The 18,785-nt window shown below is 40.4% G+C and overlaps 1 protein-coding gene across 2 annotated transcripts in view; it reads right to left on the bottom strand.

The window, feature by feature from the left end:
- Positions 1-8,307: 8,307 nt before the first annotated feature.
- Positions 8,308-18,785, bottom strand: part of Maob (monoamine oxidase B) — a 97,390-nt gene continuing 86,912 nt past the window's right edge. For both annotated transcript variants that reach the window (XM_051140885.1, XM_051140886.1), the window contains exons 11-15: positions 17,721-17,778; positions 15,184-15,281; positions 10,709-10,820; positions 9,643-9,705; positions 8,308-8,587 (exon numbers count right to left, since the gene is read on the bottom strand). In XM_051140885.1, the coding sequence (XP_050996842.1) occupies positions 8,435-8,587; positions 9,643-9,705; positions 10,709-10,820; positions 15,184-15,281; positions 17,721-17,778 (484 nt within the window). In that variant the 3' untranslated portion in view covers positions 8,308-8,434. The remainder of the gene's footprint in view (positions 8,588-9,642; positions 9,706-10,708; positions 10,821-15,183; positions 15,282-17,720; positions 17,779-18,785) is intronic.

The raw sequence follows: 18,785 nt of genomic DNA, 5'->3' as shown, positions 1-18,785 counted from the left end.
TACAAAGCAGGACATCTCTTGTGACTTGCACTACAGCCACAGTTCACTGGGGGCAGATTAGAAGACCCACTGGATATAGACCAATCTCCTTAGCTTTTTAAAGAGGCGAATTCTGGAGCTGAGTTCTACGTACAAAATGTAATCATTCTGTAGGTTAAAAATAGAGGTAAATGCTCAAGGTAGAAGGAATGACGGGACCTGCCTATACATGTCCCAGGAGAAGGTTCTGGGCCATGACGGATTGGTTGGTCAAAAGGACATCAGAAATGATGGAAAACTTAATCCCATATTGATTTCTTTTTCTTACAGCAGTTACAAAATATCCAACAGAAATAATTTGAGGGTAAAGCTTTATTTTGGCACAGGATTTTAGTGGATTTCAGTGCATTGTGGCCCAGAAGGCATGACTGAATTCCTGGTGATGAGAATGTGTGGCGGAGGTGCCACATATCCTAGGAGAGAAGGTGCCAGAGGCAGAGGCTGAGCAATGACTAGCAAAGGCTTACCATTAGCAGTCCCCGGTTATCACCTAGGCTTCAGCTCTTACAGATTTTGCAGTGTCCCAAAAGAGTTCCAGCCGGTGCAGAACAAACATTTTATAAAATGAGCCTTTGGCTGAACATTTCCTATTCAAATTATAACACCGAATCCCCTACATCTAGTCTAGTTTACTTTCCCATGCAACTTTCGAGCAGGGAACCCACACTTCTTTTTTTAATTAATTTATTCATATTACATCTCAACGGTTATCCCATCCCTTGTATCCTCCCATTCCTCCCTCCCTCCCATTTTCCCCTTACTCCCCTCCCCTATGACTGTGACTGAGGGGGGCTTCCTCCCCCTTTATATGTTCATAGGGTATCAAGTTTCATCTTGGTAGCCTGCTATCCTTCCTCTGAGTACCACCAGGCCTCCCCATCCAGGAGACGTGATCAAATATTGGGCACCAGACTACGTCCACACTTCTTTTAAAAAATATTTTATTAATTTATTCTTATTACATCTCAATGGTTATCCCATCCCTTGTATCCTCCCATTCTTCCCTCCCTCCCATTTTCCCCTTACTCCTCTCCTTTATGACTGTGACTGAGGGGTGCCTCCTCCCACTGTATATGTTCATAGGGTATCAAGTCTCTTCTTGGAAGCCTGCTATCCTTCCTCTGAGTGCCACCAGGTCTCCCCATCCAGGGAACGTGGTCAAATATGGGGCACCAGAGGAACCCACACTTCTTAGAGAAAAAACATGAGAGGTGTTTTGTAGCATTCTCTTGCTGGGCCCTAAGGAGAATGGGGAGGTCACCTACTGAAAGACATGGCTCCAGGATAGAGGCCCAGGGTAGACCTGAGGAAAAGCTGTTGTTGGTGACATAGGCAGAAAGCAGAGAACAGCAGTGATGTGAAACTAGGAATCATTGTGCTTCCCAATGAACTACAGTCATCCTGTGTGGCTGTCACCAAGGATCTTGTCTTCAGAGTACTAGTTCCCTCTAGGTTGGCCCTATTTTGACAGAGTTCACTCTCACTAAGGTGAGAGATTCAGGAACATATACTTGAAGAGACTCCAATCTAAGACACTTTCTGATGTCATGCTTCAGAGAAGAAGACAAAAGAGAACAGGAAAATTCTAGGTCTTGGTCAATGAGTTCTTGCTGGAGTTAAAGCACCGAGCCCAGACTGTAATTGCCACTCCATGCACCCATCCATCTTTCCAGCTTTTTCTTACTCAGTTGCTGCTCACCCACTATGTCCTTTGGTTTCCTTTTATAACTTTATATTTACATGTATGACTGAATGATACTCAGATCCTCTGAGATGTAGAACACAGTGAGCAAATCCACACAGGATATATACATTGTATGTTGAAAGTATTCCCGGTCCATACTCTTTATTCTCCATTTTCTCACTCTACTATTGTCTCCCCTTGTTGTTCCCCTATATAAAAATTTTAAAGATATCTTTGATCTGAGGTTGGGTTAACTTATGGAATGTGGAACCTGTGGATATAGAGGGCAAACTGTAAACACAGAACACATCACTCATTATGTTATTTTAAAGTGTGTGTGTGTGTGTGTGTGTGTGTGTGTGTGTGTGTGTGTGTGTGTGTGTGTGTGCTCATAGAGACAAGAAGATACCAAATCTCCTGGAGCTGGAGTTGTAGGTGATTGTGAAGCCACCGCTTTGAGTGCTGGGAACTGAACTCTAGCCATCTGCAAGAGCCGTGCGTGCTCTTAAACTGATGACACGTCATTATAGCCTCTATTCTTCTTTATTAATTTTGAGGCAGGATCTTACTATGTAGCTATGGCTTGCCCTGAACATTTTGCTTTAGCCTCTTCAGTGCTGAGGGAAGCGCCATCATGTCCAGCTACCCTGACTTCCTTCTGAAACACTTGGTCCTGTTCTCCCCACAGCACACACACACAACCCCAAAACGTAAGGCTAGATTTCTCATAACCCAGGGACCTTTCTGATCTTTAAATTGGTTTTGACAGCAGATTAGGGGAAAGAAAATATAATGCAATGAAATAGCCAAGAGCTAAAATAGGCAAAAGTGTCAAACTCAAGGGCAATGACTTACTGCCACTCAGCATTTTGCCTTATGGGGAAATGGTATTTCAGTGAGAATAAAATGAATCTGAATGCTCCAGGAAGAGATACCTAGGGATTAAACATGTAACGAAAGGTGAAAGAAGAGGTCAGTGTGGTCAGGGCTGGGGGCCAGAGGCTGAACTGTCACTCTACTTGAGTGGCTTGTTGGTGACTCATCACATGGCCTCTGGAGAGATGGCAAAAGCAATTACACTAGAAAGCAGTAGCTCTTCTGGGAGTGGTGTGTACTTATTATCCCATTACTCCAGAGGCCAAGGAAAGAAGATAATGAGTTCAGGGTCATTTTGGTTTATATAGTGAGACCCTGTTTTTGTTTTTTTTTAATTGAATATAGGAACATGGTTTCTGGTGTCCATAGGGTAAATGTCATTAAGATGACTCGCCAGGAGAATTTACACCTCAAACAAGACCTCCTTGGCTCGTGAATGAGCAGGAAACAAACAAAAATCCCATGAAGAACATACTTCAGTAAGTTATCTACCATTTCCCTGTAGTGCAAAGGTGTCTTTATTATTTGATTAGGTGATAAAATTAGGTAATAAGAAAAAGACAAGGATCCTAATAGATATCTAGGATTAGTATGCTAATAAAGAAGATTCAAAAGTGTATGCAATGGCAAAGGACTGGGTAACTGGGGACACGCAGACTTGAAATGTGGGGGGAAAAACCTCACTTAGAACAGTTGACTATTAGCAGGGACAATACGTTTCAACTACACACACTATCACCATCAGAAAAATATGGGCACTGAAGAATAGGACAGAGAATTCTTAATACAGTACACCCAAATCTCAGGATGTCCCGGGGCACTGGCCTTTGCCATTGAGAAGTCTCTGTAGGTCAAGTGAAACACAAGGCACTTTATTGTCACCTCTTCAGATTTAGACGTCAGGCTTCAGTTTCTGCTATGGAGCCAGCACTCCTGACTCCCACTGTCTTTCATTATAATGACAGAAAAGTGTTTGATACAGACCAACTCATGGACCCCTGACCAGTGTTGCATTATTTTCTGGAGTAGACTGTTTGTACTCACTCCAGATAGAGATATCAATGACAGACCACAGAAACAAATTCATCTCAAGTCCAAGCTTGGTGAGCCAATGAATTCAGTGGGATTACAAGAGCACAGGTGATTTAGGCAGCTGCATCACCAGAGTGTCCCTCCTGAGTATGGGTGATGATGACTCATGAAAGTTGTATCACTGATTTTCCCTGTACAAGTTTACTGAAGTCTCCTCGCTGCCAGCAATTGTTTTCTGCTTAGATAATATCAGAGAGGAGCTTCTTGATTTAGTCAACTTAAATAAACTTTGTGGGACTCACACATTTCCTATGAATTTCATGAATCTCTCCTTCTCTCCACTAGAGAATGGTTCATTTCAGAGGAAGCACCTATAGGACACCAGCCAGAGAGATACGAGCCACTACACAAGACTATGAGTCAATCTTTAATTACCTGAGGCCAGTGGTTATCAGTGGCTATGCTAACGAGATGAGAAGTCCAAATCAGTCAGGTTTCTGCAAACATCTGCTCAAGACACTTTGGTAGCATGAGACCTTGCTAAGAGATCACTTTTAGAATCTACCACAGTTGCACAGTCTTGATAAACAAAATCGGATGGTGTCTAAAACATTCAAGAGACTGTTACATAAACAGATTGTTTTTCTAAAATTAAATATCTTTTTTCTTTGGCCAAAGAAAAAACAATTAAAATGTAACATTGTGATTCTCTCAGCATGGCCTACATGTGACAATTCTGATGACTCAAGCACCACTGTATCAACGCATCTTTTCTTTCTAGCTGTTGCTGTAGCAACCAAAATGAACAAGCTATCAGCAGCAGCTTTAGTGGCCATTTTCGTGTATTGGCAAACATAGAATTCAAAGAAATTTATATTCCTTGGAAGAGGTTTATCAGTGGGCAATTAGTACACCTTTCTTTGGTCCATCGGGTAATTTATTTAGAAGTACCCTATGCACAGCTCTTCAAAGGGTTCCTAGCAGCTCACAACAGTAACCAGTTGGGCAGCCTAACCTTGGAACCATTCTCTGTCTCTCTTTGGTGTACTACTTTGCTCCTTGGATTACCTTTAGGGTGAATTAACTGCATAAAAGCCCTTGTTAGAGGGCCGGTGGAGTCAGAGGAGGCAAAGGAAGGCAACCATTCTTTCAAAATACTTTTCTTCAGTCATGGAGCTTCTGTGATCAAGGAAACATGTCTTTCTCTTTATGCTGTTTAATGAATGCACAACCTAGCAAAACATTTATCTCTATTTCAAATACTTTTTTGCATCTTCTTTCTACCTTAGTATACCTGGGCAGCTGATAGGATGGAAGCAGTGGTTTGGTGCCATATTTTCAAGCGTTCCTGTATATTCAAAACAGTATTCTCAGCCTTTGGCTAGAACATCACAGATAAGGGCTGGGGAAATGCCGATCCCTTTACCACCTGCTATGCTAAACTCCCCAAGTGCTCAGCCTATCTAAATGGCCCCAACCACTCTAATGCACACCTCCAGGTGAGAAACCTAACACAGACCAACCAATGTAGCTGAAAGAGCAGCTATTAGTGCTACCTCAACTAAAATACAGGTAAAAGGACTGATGATCTCAAAATGAGAATGAGGGAAAAGGGCATTTGGCTCTCTGCAAGAGCGCACAGAGCCTGCAGGAGTACAGCAGGATTGCTAATCCAGAATCAAAGTGAAAATCATGGAAATGTATTATTTTATTGGTTTGAGGTCTTTAATGGTCCAAACACTATAGGGGGTACAAAGGATGAAAAGATGTCTAGAAAAGAGTTTCTATTCTCAGTAACAAATGGGAATAACACCAGTGCTTTGAACAAAAAATAAGGCCGTAACGTCTCTATTTTTTATTTTCTATTGGGCCCTTCAACTTGTTGATGAGGAAAATCTCCCAGTCATTTATTAACATTTCCAGCTTAATTTCTCCAAGTCTTATGTCCAAAGTATATGGTTTTTTTTTTCAGCAGTAAGATTTTACCTTCAAGATGTGAAAGGCAACTAAGGGCAATGGTAATAATCTATATTTTTGGGGAATCTCTTGTATTCCTATGACCAACATTTCTTTTTTCTTTTTTCTTTTTTTTTTGAGTGTTGATGTGAATTATTTTATTCTTTTTTCCTTTTTTATTATTAATTTATTCAAATTACATCTCAGTTGTTAGCCCATCCCTTATATCCTCCCATTCCTCCCTCCCTCCCGCTTCCACCCCATTCCCTTCCCCTATGTCTGTGACTGAGGGAGACCTCCTCCCCCTGTATATGCTCATAGGGTATCGAGTCTCTTCTTGATGACCTATTATCCTTCCTCTGAGTGCCACCAGGCATCTCCATCCAAGGGACATGGTCAAATATGGGGCACCAGAGTTTGTTCATAATGACCAACATTTCAAAAGGAGGTTTGTTAGGCCTGGCATTGGGGTTTTCTTAGATAGTTTAGGGCTCTTGGAGGAAACACTGCCACCCTGTGTGGTATAAATTAATTTACTTTATTTATGTATATTGACACACATATCCAATGTAATTTTAGATAAATATAAAAATGTTCCCTTATTGCTGGTCAAACACCCAAGTGTTATTAAACCCTCATCCCTCCCTCTCCCTCCATAGTGCCCTCTCTCTACCATTCTCGGGTAAAGGCCCCTGTGTCCTGCTATTTCTCTCTGTAGATCTCCTTCTCACCACATGGTCCCCTTTTGCTTTTCTGCTTCCTGTAGTTACTCCAAGTTATAGATTTCCATCTAAAGATTAAGAGCGAGGATCCACAACTAATATAGAACATGTGCTATTCATCTTTCGGCATCTGTGTTATCTAATTCAGTATAACATGCTCTAATTCCTTCAAGATTCATAATTTCATATTTTTATAGCTTAATAGTATCATATATGTATATATTATATTTATAATATTACATGATATTTATATATTTAATACATAATATATTATATTTATAATGTAATACATATCCAGTAGCACAGTTGCATTATCCAGTCACTGGCTGGTTGAAGGGCATTTAGGTTGCTTCTGTTACTAGCACCTATGAACAGAGTGGCCATGAACATACCTGAGCAGCGGAGGAGGATGCTGAGTCTTTTGCATATATGGTAAGGACTGGTATAGCTAGGTCATATTGTAGATCTAAATTTAGATTTTTGAGAATTCTCTATACTGGTTTAAATTATGGCTGCTTCATTTTGTATCTTATGCATCCTAGGCTTGCCTTGAACTTGCTATACATCTGATGGTGACCCTCAGCTCCCAATCTCCCTGCTTTCATGTTTCAAGTGCTGGCATTATAGACATGCATTATCCTTCCTGGGTTTATGAAATATTGTAAGATCTAACTTAGGCCTTTGTGTGTGCTAAGCAAGCACTCTACCAACTGAGATACACCCCTAGAGCTCTTTGTATTTATTTTAAAGAAGGCTGGCCTTGATTCTTAAATCTTTCCAGGTGCTGGGATCTTAAGTGTCAGCCATCAAAGCCAGATGCCCCATTCTTCATAAACAAAAAATGATCCTATAGTTTGAGTCACAAATCACAGTCCCAATGTAGTAATTTGCATAAATAATAAGTACTGAGGAATAATAAAATAATTGATTTTCACTGCGATTCCAATATCTGTCATCCCTTTATTAGTTTTGTTCAGTTTGTGTTTAGGATGAAACCCAGAGCTGTGGGATGATGCCTGAGTGTTCCACCACTGAGATACTAACTACTCTAACCCCAGCAGTGTGTTTTAAATAGATTTAGAAAACCCAAAAGAGTTACAAATTCTTAACAGGTACTTTACTTTCCTCATTTAGTTTCTAAAGTTCCAATAAATCCGTGCACGTGAATATCACTGTAAGATCAGAAACTCTATTATTAGTTATTAATCCTGGGAGTCAAGATGGATGAACTATTCAAAATAATGATCTCATTTTAAAAGTAGTTCACCTAATATTTAATGGACTGTGACATTATAGTTTGCAATTAATGAGTTTACCCAGTAAAAACACCACACTGATAAGAAATATTAAAGGTCAACTGATGTATTATAATTATTTAATAGGTCATGCATCTTGCATGTTAGTGTCTATTATTTTGACAGATTCTGGAAAAAGATAAAGTCAAGGAGCTGTGTCTTATAGCATCCTTACTGAACAATTGTAAGTCACTTACCAAGTGCTTATACATGGGAGCCCATGACAGATCATACCATCAAAAACTGCACATAACATCTAGGCTCTAAGAATGTTCTCATTAAATGCTTTCACATAACAATTATACGCCCAATACTGATTCTTGATTTGGATTATCAATACCTTGAAAGTCATTGCCCCCCAAAAAAGACAGTAAACGTATTGTCAGGCAGCTTTATTTTTATTTACCTACGAGTGTCGTAATCTATGAATGGAAGCATAATAGAAGATACAAAGGAAGGACAAAGGGTCCCACTCTCGAGAAAATTAAATTTGACTGGCAACACAGCACAAAATTGCAAGACTAAAGGGTATCTACTGAGTAACACAATACCAGTTAGTAATGCAGAATAAATCCACATAGGAACAACCATCAGTGACCATGGCATAAGGTAGAGGAGGATAATTGGGGAACATATCATGGGAGGTGGGAAAAAACATCAACTTGTGTTCCTGTCACCCAAATACTAATAGCTTATTGTAGGCTTTGTGTGATTAAGTTTCATCTCTGTTGCATTTGGTTTATTTAAGCCTAAAGTAGAAGGTGAGCTCCAGGTGGTATTTAATGCCTGTCACATAGGATGAGAAGCCTGTGGATGTGGAAGACCCATCTTTAGAATCGTACAAGCAGCCCCCTTTTGTGGGCCAGGAAACCAAGAGCTGCTGCTGAAAAGATGGTGGTCAATCCCAGCAGCTTCAGCAGGCCTGGCACAGAAGGCAAGTGTCTCTCCAGGAAGGTGCTGGTAGTGGGTCGTGCCGGGACATCCTGGGAACAGAGTACATTTGTGTCAGTATAGAGTTGTGCATGCCATTCCAGAAACTATTACTTCCAAGTTTTTTTTTTTTTTTTAGAATAACCCACTCATCCCAACTTCTGTGGTATTAAACATGGCATTCCCTGGGTAAAGTGGCTCACCCCCTCCTCTTCACCTGGCACTTTATGTCACGTTGCTACTTTTTCTGCAGCTCCCAAGTTGAGATGGCTCCTGCACCTTTCATATATTCTCTCAGCGTATTCTCTGTCATAATGGTACTTTGAAGTTATGTGTTTTCCTTTCTGAAAGCACCACTATTCTCAGACCACAGTGGCCCATGTACAGAATAGATGTTTGTTGCAAAGTTCTCCCCTCATCCCACCTAGCAGATGCACTAGGACAGTCATGTTGGAGTGTCGGGGCTACCTTCATGGCTTCAGGCTTCAAGAGAGAGAGGAATACTTGACCTTTTAGATGCCCATTCTTTACAATTCTATCTTCTATGTATCCTTCCCATGAGTCTGAAACATTTTCTCATTTTATTTTTTAAACTGTACTGGGATTTAGTTTCAATGTGCTCCATTTTTGTTTCATCCCTTTACTCCTGGATAGAAGATGATAAACTCTATTTTCCTACCTCTTGTTGAGAAGCATGAAATGAGATTATTCAATAGACATGAAGTTCTTATTTGGAAGGGTACTTTTTCTTTTTTCCTCTCTTTCTTTTCTTTGTTTCTTGTGGTATTAGATATCACACCCAGCAACGTTCACATTCTAAGCAAGCATTCAAGCACTGTGCTATGCCCCATCCCCCACTGATTTCTTAATATGGCTAGAGCTCTCTGGGAAAATATTTCCTTACCATCAAAAATCATATTTTTCCTAATAATCTACATGAGATGTAGCACTATAAATTTATCAAAGTTCATCTAAATCTGTAACCCCTAAACCATGTGATTTACTTAGACATCCGTGTATTGGATCATTAGGAAAAGGTATGTGGATATATACAAGTGTGTTCTTGGGAATAATCATTCTTGGAGTAAAGACATGAAATATAACTTACCACAGACTCTGGTTCTGGTTGCCAAATTTCATCTTCTGGAATCTTCCCAATGGCATGCAGAATCTGAAATAAATGATTACCTTGACAAATAGGAAAACAGATACTATCTTTTCTTCTCTAAAAAAGAACTAAGTGCATGCCTCTTGAGATATCCATCAACAATGTCAATGTAAAGGGCAGAGCAATCAACTTGACCTTTAAAAAGGCCCTTGAAGATCTTTTATTTATGGTGTAAAAGGTCTCAACCATTAGTTTCACCATAAATTTTAGTACTTGTGAGCATATTTTAATGGGAAGGAGACTAGAAGACTTGACAACAACAACAACAACAACAACAACAACAACAAAGACTAAAAGTGAATTTTGAATCTTAATAGAATAGTTTTCGACTCTATAACATCAGACCTAAGTCATCATTTTTATGTTTTTTAATAAAATCTTTAAAAATTATATATAGGTGCGCTTGCCTGAGTGTAAGTTCACCAGATGTTTGAAGGAAGCTTTGGAGATCAAAAGGGAGCACCATATCCCCTAAAACTGAGTGCTGGGAACCAAGCAGCTAGAATAGCAGCATGTGCTCTTAACTGTTGAGCCACCTTACCAGATCCTCTATTTTAAAAGATCTGCTCTATTTGTAATTCTGTGCATGTGTGTCTGTGTGTGATGTTCAGGTGTCCTGGGGGTTCAGAAGATGGTATTGTATCACACGGAAATGAGGTTCCAGGCAGTTGTCCGTCTCCTACAGGGCACTGGGAACCAGCTCAGGTCCTCTCAGAGTGGGAAGAGTTTTTAATTACTGAACCATGTCTCCAATCCTATCATGTCTGAAGTATAGACAGCTGAGTTCTGACCCCTCCTTTAGGTAAAATATTAGATATTTTCATTATTTTGTTTGATTACGGCATTCCTTTGACTTAAAACTGCTATTATGGTGGTGTTTCCTGGGTCTTTAGATGGGGAATATGGTGTGTGTGAGTGGTGCTACCAATACCTCAAGCATCTTTGAGCTTTCTATCAAGCTTTTGTGTTACCTCCTTTCCCCAGTGCCCATGATTCTGGGCCCTACCTCTCTGGCAGCTCTTTCCCCAGCCTCCACAGCGCCCTCCATGTAGCCGCTCCAGTGGGAGGCAGTCTCAGTGCCTGCAAAGAAAATCTTCCCCACTGGCTGACGTAGAACCCTGGGAACAAAAACAGAACAGTAAATGGCATTGCATATGACAAGACATGAATTCTTGCATGAGGACCAAGGCCAGTTTGCTTCTGTAGGTTCAAATCTTCTAGGAGGGACACTGACAATGTGGAATAATATTCCTCAGGTTTCTCCATTTCTTGTATTATCTTAGTCATGGGCAGAATAGAACAAAAGCTAAAGTCTACACACTGCTCTACCAAGAATGAAAGATTTGTTTGTTGGTGAAAGTTTTTCCAGAAGATGATATTCTGATGCTGGCATGGCATTCTTTGGAGGTGATGACTATTTCTACTGGAGAAAACTACCTCATGCCTCCTTCCAGTACCAACTACATGCAGTGGCTAACTAGTATAAATAAGCCTTTAAAGATGCAAACCACAAACTCCAATATGAGACCACTTAGAAGGGCCATTCTGCCTCTTGGGGTCCATTGGCACCTTAGTTGGAACTACACCAGCACCTGGCTTGCCCTTCCACCCACTCTTCTTTCCTTCCTCTCTCTTCATAGGTGTCAATCCCAAGGACGCAGTCTAATATCTATCCTGTCTACAGATTGCTTCAATGTCTGTTTCCTAAAAACTAACCAATAACAAAAATGAAGTGATTTTCTCTAGTCTGCTGACAGCAAGAGGCAGAGGTAGTATTTGAAGCCAAGTGATCTAACAACTCTGACATAGTCTTGGTCACATTCCTACATGTCACCTTTGTACTATATTCTAGTTTCTTTCTAATCTTTTCAAAAACTCTACAACAACAGTACTAGTTAAAATCTCACATTACAAATACTCTATGAGCATATACAGGGGGAGGAAATCCCCCTCAAGAACAATCATAGGGGAGGGGAATAAGGGGAAAATGGGAGGGAGGGAAGAATGGGAGGATACAAGAGATGGGATAACCATTGAGATGTAACAAGAATAAATTAATAAAAAAATATACAGTATCAGAGATACAGTGACACAATGACTTAGAAAGAGCCACAGTGCTAGAAAACAGCCAAGTCAGCATTTAAAATATGTCTAGCAGATGTCAACATCTCTATTTTGATTGTCTATGTGTTGTCTGATATATTACCATCACTAGTTTCTAGGGTGCTCACATGCTAAGCAAAGGAATGGGATGGTCACAGGTACTTAGCTTGTAAGGACAGTCCACTATTACTCTTACCAAGACACCATAAAAGGAGTGCTACCCAGAGCCATTTTCATCCAAACTCTGGCTTCCATGATCAGATAAAGGATATCCAGAGTTCAAAACCAAGCGTATGTTTGTTAATACTTGACCTTTCTGGCCATGTCTACAAAAGTTTTCAGGGAAGATTTGATCATGAGGCCTCTACTGATGGCTTGACAATGAGAGCAGACTATTGTAAGGTAGTAGGACTATGGAAAATGGGTCTGTTAGAGAAGATACATCACTGAGACTATGTCTTTGTGGGCTCTATCTATCTATCTATCTATCTATCTATCTATCTATCTATCTACTATCTATCTGTCACCCTGGCCCCTTCTTATTACTATTTTGCTCTGCATCCTTCCTCTTATGATGTGAGCTGTTCTAACATGCTTTCTCACCATTATAGATCGATAGCATGAGAAATCATGAGAAAAAACCAAATTATTTTGTCAAGTATTTTGGTCCTATTGAATAAACCTAACTCATATAATATGGTATGTTGCTGGACCTCTTATCAGAAAACTTGAATAGTTTTACTTGAATCGTTATCTTTTCCTTCAACATCATTTATCATAGCCATACAGAAGGTAGGGAATATATGATGCTATATTATAGAGTATTGGTAAAAACTATTATAATATGGCATCATCTGTAATAATTGGGAAGCCGAGGATGTTCATAAAGTATTTGCAGGGACAGAAGGTGGATTTGCCCTCTCCATGCTTGTTAAACTATGAGGCATTTGAGCATATGCTCACTTTTTACAACAGAAGGAAGTGCCAGTTGGAGCCCTGGTTGGGGGGGGTGCTGTGGCCAAACCCTAGTTAAGGACTGGAAGACTAACACTTAGAGAATTAACCATGATAATATTTGCATATACAAATAAAAAATCAGAGTTTCTCTTCAATGGCTATGTAGGAATCGTGTTCCTTCCACTAAAGGAGGTGAGCAAGAAGATAGTGTATGCAATAAGGATGGAGGGGAGAGAAACTCAAAAGAGAGACCTCAACATATATTCCTTGTGAATCATGTGCTTACTGCATAATTGCAATAAATTTAATCTATAACATCCACAACAGAAATGTCTTAAGAAGCATGTATTCAGTTCTTTACTAAAGTTCATCTGGCTATTTTGTTCTCTGTCTTCTAGCTGGAAGCAAAACACTTGCTGGATACATCTAGGGCCCTAACAAGACTCATTGCAGCAGGGTGCCATGGCCCTTTCAGAGTCCAGAAAATCCTGTGGTACAGTTCCAGCTTGGGCTGGGGTTGTGTAAATAAGTTATGAAAGGCATTTCTATGTTGCCAGAAGTGGCTAGTGTGGTGGGATTTGTCTTGCTTCTTACATTGAGTTTAAGGCCTGATAAATTAAGGGTTCTTTGCACTCCTAACCCCCACAGTCTCTTTCTTGATATTCTATGAAACTGAAGATAGAGCTCAGCACAAAGTGGCCAGATAGCAAATCACACTATACTTTGGGTTTAAAACAAAATTCAAAGCCAAATCAATGTAGTGGTTTTAAAATGAAGTTTCATAACCTCTAATATGTCATATGACACAAAGGATCCTACAGTCTTTCTAGCTCAATCCTTGGCATTTTATTCAACTTAAAAACTTAATTATGTGAATGCAGGTGCCCAAAGAGGTGAGAAGGTCCCTTGGAGCTAGAATTACAATGTGCTGATGTAGGTGCTGACAACTGAACTCAGGTCACCTCTCCATCCCCGATTTTTGTTATTCTGTCATCATCATCACCTATATCCCTGTCACACCTAGCTTTGTCCAAGACCTTATAAGAACTTGCAGTATTCTAAGCATTTGCTGTCTCTACAATATTCGACCTAGACTGCATTTCCCAGGAGACTTCTTCTGCCCTTTATACCTTGGTATGAAGCCACTGCACATTTCACTAGGTAGGGTAAGATCGCAATTCCATGGGTCCTAGGATATTTTTATGCCCCTTAACTAAAGCACTAGCCCTAGTACTTCACTTCTTATGTTCTGTCCTTTCATCCCCAGCATTGCCTTCAACATTGTCAACTCCTCAGCAAGGAGGTACAACCTTGATATTGACATTTTTAGAAGTGGTAAGCAAATGGTTGGCATTCCTTCAATGCACACTAAATGGAACAATTGCTCGTGACTTAGTCTACACTCAGCATATCTGAAAAGTAACCTAATGACTCAGGAGTTTATTGGGAAGCACCCATTAGCCTCGATATTTTCTCTGGATTCTATTTAGGCATCTGTAGGCAGATAAGAAACATGATCTCCAGAGTCTTCAATCATCTTCTGATAAGCAGGTCATAACACTCTTCCACGGGTTTCCATGGAGAGCTGATCCATTGCCTTGATCCACTACACTCTATGCTGTACTCTCAACACCCTTTCATTATGTTTCCCATTTTAGCTTAGTGTTGCTAGGAGAGCCAGGGTAATGGTCATTAATTCACACCTTGCTATTGCCATCAAATGCCCTGAACTTAGCACCAGTGGCTTGTACTTGGATGTACAATGCTGTGAGTGCTAAAAACCTGTGAGCCCTGAATGGATGAATCAATATGTGTTAGAAATAGAACAAAGTGGCTAAAGAATAACTCAGACTATGACTAGATCATCTTGTGTTGCTTTGTGCTGAGGGAAGTAAAATTTCAACAACAGTTTATGAGTGAAAAGGTGATTGGTAGAATTAGAGAAGGAACCCAATCCCTTTTCCTGCCTGGTGTAGAACGGATTCTGAGTTTACAGAGCCACACCCATGTTGACACAAAAGTGCACTTGAGGACGTTTCCGGAGTTCTAGATGCAGTATTAGGACAGTGTACTGGCAGTCTGAACAAACTCTCTGGCTATCTAAAGTGCTCCTTATGTGTCATCTTTCTTCAGTTACATTGATGGGAGTTTGTGTCTCTGGAGGAATGAAGAGTGGAAACCATGAAAAGGTGCAATGCAGTGACTTCCTTTGTGAGGTCCATAAGCTTCAAAGGAAATTCTGGATATCCTTTCTGTTATTGACGAGAAAGCAAAAACCAGGGACAAACATAGTAACCTATTTGGATCCTGGTTTCAATTGCAGGGCGTTCGGTCATAGTCCAACACACTTTTATTTTCTGAATATGGCTTTTCTGAATGTGTCCCAGCCCTGTATGTATTGGTGCAGTGCTTGGGTAGTACCTTCCATACTGGGTCAAGATGCCGGGAGGGAAATAGGTTGTGTAGCAGCCCCCAGAGTACTGTTCCTCACACCAGTTCTTCTCCTCGTAATGGACCGGCTGTAAGGCAAAGGGACAAAGGCTTGAAAAAGAGGCCAAGGAAGGTATTTGGTCTGTTGCATATAAAGCACATGCGAGTAGATTTCATTGCAGAGAACAAATTGCAGCTGTCTCTCAGAATTTGAAGGGCAGTGTTTCCAAGCTTTCCGGCTTCCTAGAGATACTCAAGTGCCTTGTAAAAAGTGGTATCGTGTTTGGTGTTACCTGTGCACGCTTTAGAGCCGTGTGCTTTAAATCATCTCTGGATTATTAATAGTACATAATGCAATATATGCCATGCAAATACTTTTCACACTGATTCTTCAATGCACTTGCATTTTTTCCTAAATATTTTGCAGAACCTCCACATACAGAGGACAGGAATAGGGCTGTATTATGCTCATATTTCTGAAAACAGGTCTTTGGGCAGCTTTCAGTAATAAACATGTGATAAAGTCAGACCTTAGAAAGTTTTCTCATTTGGCACATGCATGTCTGTTTTTTCTTTTCTTTTTAATTTAATATTTTTAAACACTAAGATTCCACCAAGAGATGAACTTGGATCGCTGGATTCAGAGTCCAGAGTGCTAACCATTACACCATGTAGCCCCCTACATGAATGTCTTAATTTTTTTGAGAAATGTCTTGTTATGTAGCATAATGGCCTGACATTCTTGATTCTCCTCTCCTGTACCCAAGTACCGGTATTATGGAAATACACCACTATTCTTGGACACGAGTATCTTTTTATTAAATTTTTTATTTTGAATTTTACATTCTGACTGCAGCTCCCTTCCTTGTCTCCTCCCAGTCCCACTCTCCCTTCCTCTTCTCCCCTCCCCCTTCCCCATGTCCTCTGAGAGGAGGAGCTCTCTTCCTTTAACATCTGACCCCAGCCTATCAAGTCTCATCTGGACTGCCTGCATCCTCTTCCTCTGTGGCCTGGCAAGGCTGCCTCACACTGGGGGGTGGGTGGGAGGGTGAGTGATCATTGAATAGGCAGTGGAATCTTAAGTTCTTGCTCATAAACAGTAACTATGTGCTTCCATATTCATGTTCTTTATACCTATCCGAAAATTTTTAGTGCCCAATGGGCTTGAGAAAAGTTTTTAGGTGATATTGTTTGCAAAAATGATTGACCAAGGGGGAAAAAAGCAGAAGTGTGTGCATCTTTAAAAAGCAAGTGATGGTGAGCTTTGCTGAAGACAGAATTATTTTCATACTATGCACTCATTATGATGGGATGGTGGAACGGGTAAAACAATGATTGGTCTGGAAAATATGTATTAGCCATTAATAGGCTGTATTTTGGCCAAGAGTTTTACAAAACTTGAACTTGAGACTTGATACCCTATGAGCATATACAGGGGGGAGGAAATCCCCCTCAAGAACAGTCATAGGGGAGGGGAATAAGGGGAAAATGGGAGGGAGGAAAGAATGGGAGGACACAAGGGATAGGATAACCATTGAGATGTAACAAAAGTAAATTAATAAAATATAAAAAAATAAAATAAATAAAATAAAAATAGATGCCAGCGGTACAGCTCAGTGATAGAGCACATGCCTCCCATGCCAACATCCTAGGTTCAATGCTACCTGGGGGTGGGAGGAACCAGCAATGAATAACTCTAAACAGAAAGTTTATCATCACACATCACTTTGAAAAGAGAAAAATGGCATGGGAAAATATTCAAAACTAGACTTTGAAAAGGGGTTTCTTAAAAAATTCCAATTGTGTAGCTGACTTTGCATAGTAATTTAAGGCATCCTATTCACATGGTTGGAGGCTGTGCCTAAGTAGGTCCTTGGCCTCTTCTGGTATTATCATTATCATCATGCTGTGTTCTGACATCTGTTTCCTGAGCTTCCTTCTTTGGCTCTCTGCAGCCAATCAAAAGAAAAGTTGGGTTTTCCCTTTCAGTTCTCCTTCTTCTGAGGAATTCCTTCCTCTCACACAGCCCATAGCAAAGCTACAGTGAAGCAAGTGAAGTTCTTTGCATAAAAAGCACCCAGGGACAGAAGCAACATTTTTTCATCCTCAGAAATTAATCATCAATATCCTTCTTAGAAGAGACTTTCTCAGAGAAATATAAAAACAACTGCTTCCCTCAATAAGTGAGGCTCTCCAGTCAACCAGGCCACACAGTGCTAGAGAACTTTAATCACAAACTGCTGTTACCTGACAGCTTGACCCTGGGGCCATTGCGGAATTTAGGGACAGAAGAAGCACTACTTAAACCGGAGCATGTCACAGGTCCCTAGGCTCATCACCTGCACAGTCAGGGCTCACTCACACTTTCTGGAACCATTTATGCATCAACCCGTCATGTACGGACCCTTCAGTGGGTCTATTGGGAAAAGATAAGCTGGAGGGTCCCACTGGTATGAACCATCCTTGAGAAGCTTTTCAGGACAAAGCAAGTCTCTTCCTACAGGGAACAGGCTGGGAAACAGCCTTACCTGCAGAGCTTCTTGGGAGTCCAGAACTTTTGCATATAGCTGACAAAGTTTCTTCATTCTGTAAAACAGAGAAACAAGTGTTTTAATGGTCAAAGTGAAGGTTCAAGGAGATAGGGAAAGGAAAAGGCTACAGGCACATATTCCCTTAAGAAATAGACTCTGCATGCTATTGCTTCCACTTTGACATTTTGTGTTAACTAGTTATTGTTTTCTCTTGTTTGAGATTCTGCCCTAGTATGTAGGCCAGGCTTGCTTGGCATTAACAATCTTTCTGTTTTGGCCTCTTATGTGACAAGATTACAGGCAAATGTGAAAATATCCAGCTTCAGTTTAACTTTTAAAAACAAGGATTTGTCCCATTGCTCATGTCTTTTTTAAAATATATTTTATTGATTTATTCATATTACATCTCAATGGTTATCCCATCCCTTGTATCCTCCCATTTCTCCCTCCCTCCCATTTTCCCCTTACTCCCCTCCCCTATGACTGTGACTGAGGGGGACCTCCTCCCCCTGTATATGCACATAGGGTATCAAGTCTCTTCTTGGTAGCCTGCTGTCCTTCCTCTGAGTGCCACCAGGCCCTCTCAACAAGGGGACATGGTCAAATATGGGCACCAGAGTTCCTATGAAAGTCAGATCCCACTCTCCACTCAACTGTGAAGAATGTCCTGTCCATATTGCTCATGTCTTAAAACCACAAGCTCACACATCAGAATGGAGTGAGACTGTTGATAAAATCTTTAGGAAGAAAGTAAAGTGAATGATTTGGTGAATCAACTTAGAAAAGATGAGTCTGAGGTTCTGCCCCCCCCCCCAACTCCTTGACTCAGAAAAGAAAGAGGCAGTGATCTGTGTTTCACCAGCCTTCCAAGTCATTCTAAAATTTGAAACATACCAAAATAAAGTTCCTAGCCCAATAATGGTTTCTACTAAGTAAGATCTCTTAAGTCTAGTGGGGAAATTGGAAGTTATTAAGATGAATTAACTAATTTATAAATTAACATATATCTAGCCACTGATATATTTATATTTCTATAAATAAATATAGCTGTTTTAATGTTGG

The sequence above is a fragment of the Acomys russatus genome, chromosome X (genome assembly GCF_903995435.1).
Source record: "Acomys russatus chromosome X, mAcoRus1.1, whole genome shotgun sequence".
Classification (NCBI taxonomy): Eukaryota; Metazoa; Chordata; class Mammalia; order Rodentia; family Muridae; genus Acomys; species Acomys russatus.
Note: the sequence above shows the minus strand (reverse complement) of the source record. Positions and strands in the feature narration are given on the sequence as shown.